This window comes from Haliotis rubra, unplaced genomic scaffold (genome assembly GCF_003918875.1).
Source record: "Haliotis rubra isolate DU_JTF1 unplaced genomic scaffold, ASM391887v1 Scf1666, whole genome shotgun sequence".
Taxonomy (NCBI): domain Eukaryota; kingdom Metazoa; phylum Mollusca; class Gastropoda; order Lepetellida; family Haliotidae; genus Haliotis; species Haliotis rubra.
In genome coordinates, this window is record NW_025765632.1 from 27,332 (window position 1) to 29,902 (window position 2,571).

At 46.9% G+C, this 2,571-nt stretch overlaps 1 protein-coding gene across 1 annotated transcript; it reads left to right on the forward strand.

The window, feature by feature from the left end:
- Window positions 1-1,397: 1,397 nt before the first annotated feature.
- On the forward strand, window positions 1,398-1,820 carry LOC124272123 (uncharacterized protein K02A2.6-like). Its single transcript, XM_046707274.1, has one exon. It carries the CDS (start codon window positions 1,398-1,400, stop codon window positions 1,818-1,820), a length of 423 nt encoding a protein of 140 aa, XP_046563230.1.
- Window positions 1,821-2,571: the final 751 nt, after the last annotated feature.

A 2,571-nucleotide genomic window follows, 5' to 3' on the forward strand; every position in this document is an offset into this window, starting at 1 on the left:
CACTATACTCTTCCCATTCTTGAGGACACTCTCCATGAACTCGGACAGTCTCGTGTCTTCTCCAAAGCCGATCTCTCATCTGGATACTGGCATTGTGTACTCGATGAAGAATCCAGCCTCATCACTACTTTCCAAACCTGTTTCGGGAGGTACAGGTGGCTTAGGCTCCCTTTTGGATTGAATGTCTCATCTGAGATATTCCAACGCAAACTCACTGAAGCGTTAGATGGTCTACCTGGCGTAGTGTGCATCGCCGACGACGTACTCATACATGGAAAAGATGTCAATCACCATGATGAGAACCTCAAGCAGTTCTTTACTCGATGTCAAGAAAAGAACATTCGACTTAACCCCAACAAGTTAGAGCTCAGACTCAGTGAAATCACATTCATGGGTCATGTGATCACGAAAGACGGACTCAAGTCGGATCCAGAGAAGGTCAGGGCTATACATGACATGCCTGTCCCTTCCAACACTGAGGAAATACGTCGCTCCCTTGGGCTAGTGAACTATCTAGCCAAATTTCTCCCAAACCTGACTGAAGTCACGACTCCAATGCGCAACCTCACGAAGAAGGATGTACCCTGGACATGGTCCAAGTCTCAACAAGACTCCTTCGACAAGGTCAAGTTTCTAGTCTCATCTACTCTTGTATTGTCGTCGCTCTATGACCCAGCAAAACCAGCAACTCTTGAGAATGACGCCTGTGAACATGGACTTGGTTCTGTGCTATTACAGGAAGGCCGTCCTGTCGATATGCTAGTCGCTCTTTAACTGATGCAGAAAGGCGTTATGCGCAAATTGAGAAAGAACTACTTGCAGTAGTCTTCGGCCTACAGAAATTCCATCACTATACTTATGGCCGATTATGTGTCTGTCATCACAGATCACAAGCCTCTTGTCGCCATAGTGAGAAAACCTTTGTCAAAAGCTCCTACTCGTCTCCAAAGTCTCCTACTCAGAACTCAAACCTACAACTTTGACCTCCAGTATCAACCAGGAACCACTATTCCAATTATGGATACTCTCTCTCGAGCTCCTCTACCTGACAAGACACAGCTAGAGCCTGTACAGGTGAACAGTGTGATGTACACAAACATCACAGACCACAGCCTTGATCAGATCAAAGCAGCTACTTTGACTGACGACATACTCTCTCAACTCAAGACCGTCATTGTGCAAGGCTGGCCTGATATCAAGAATGATCTCTCGCCTGAACTGAGGACCTACTTCAGTTATCGTGATGAACTGACTGTGCATGATGGTCTCCTTCTCCGTGGATCACGCGTTGTGATTCCTGCCTCAATGCGTGAAGAGCTGAAGAGAAAACTTCATGTGGGACACATGGGAATCAACTCTTGTCTCCGACGTGCTAAGAGTACAGTTTTGTGCCCCTGATGTCAAGTGACATCAGACAGTACATAGAATCTTGTGACATATGCCAGAAGTTTTGTGACAAGCATTCTCCTGAACCACTCTACATGCATGAAATTCCTGATCACCCCTGGGAAAAAGTTGGAAGTGATATCTTCACCATAGAAGGAAGAAACTACTTGGTAACCACCGACTACTACAGCAACTTCTTCGAGTTAGACTTCCTACCTGACACTACCTCAGAAACAGTGCTCCACAAACTGAAGCATCACTTTGCCCGCCATGGCATTCCTCGCGTCATCATCAGTGATGGCGGTCCACAATTCACAAGTGAGAAGTTTAAGACATTTTGTGAAACATGGGGCCTTGCTCACGAGCTATCCAGTCCCGGGAACAGCAAGGCGAATGGAGCCGCAGAAGCTGCTGTGAAAGTCGCTAGCGAATGATGAGAAAATGCAGAGAAGCTAAAGAAGATCCCTACCTAGGACTCTTAAACATTAGAAATACTCCTACTGAAGGTATGGAGACCAGCCCAGCCCAACGCCTGTTTGGACGTTCAACGAAGACTCAACTGCCAAGCCCGGTCTCCAACCTCAAGCCTTTGTCTGAGACCAACACCACAGCCGACCTGGTCGACAGACGCATGAACGTACTTGCCAGACATAACCGCAAATACTCTGGTAAACCACTCCCACCTCTCAACATAGGCGATCATGTCAGAATGCAACCAATTCAGCATGGACAAAAAGAATGGACTCAAGCCACTGTGCAATCTAAGCTGAAAAGTCGCACATACACTGTCATGTCCAAGACTGGGCAGACCTATAGAAGAAATCGCCAACAGTTACGCCTGACGCGTAACCCTGTGAACAACGACCCTGAGCCTGAGGCCGTAGACAACACTCCTATTCACTCTGAAGGAGGGGTTAATGTGCAGTCCGATGACACTCCCGAGACAACAACTAGTGTTGTTCCTGGCATCCCTGTCAGCAAACAGCACCCTGTTCCTGAGAGCACTCCAGAGACAGTTCAAGTGCTCCCCTACAGAACTCGGTCCGGCCGTGTCGTGAAACCAACAAAGCAATATGATGCATAGACTGTAAAGTGCTCATTCTCAAACGTTAAAGTTAATCCATTGAAGCTTTAAATCCAAGTAGGATGATGTTTTATTTACGCCAAAGGACTCATAAATGGTTG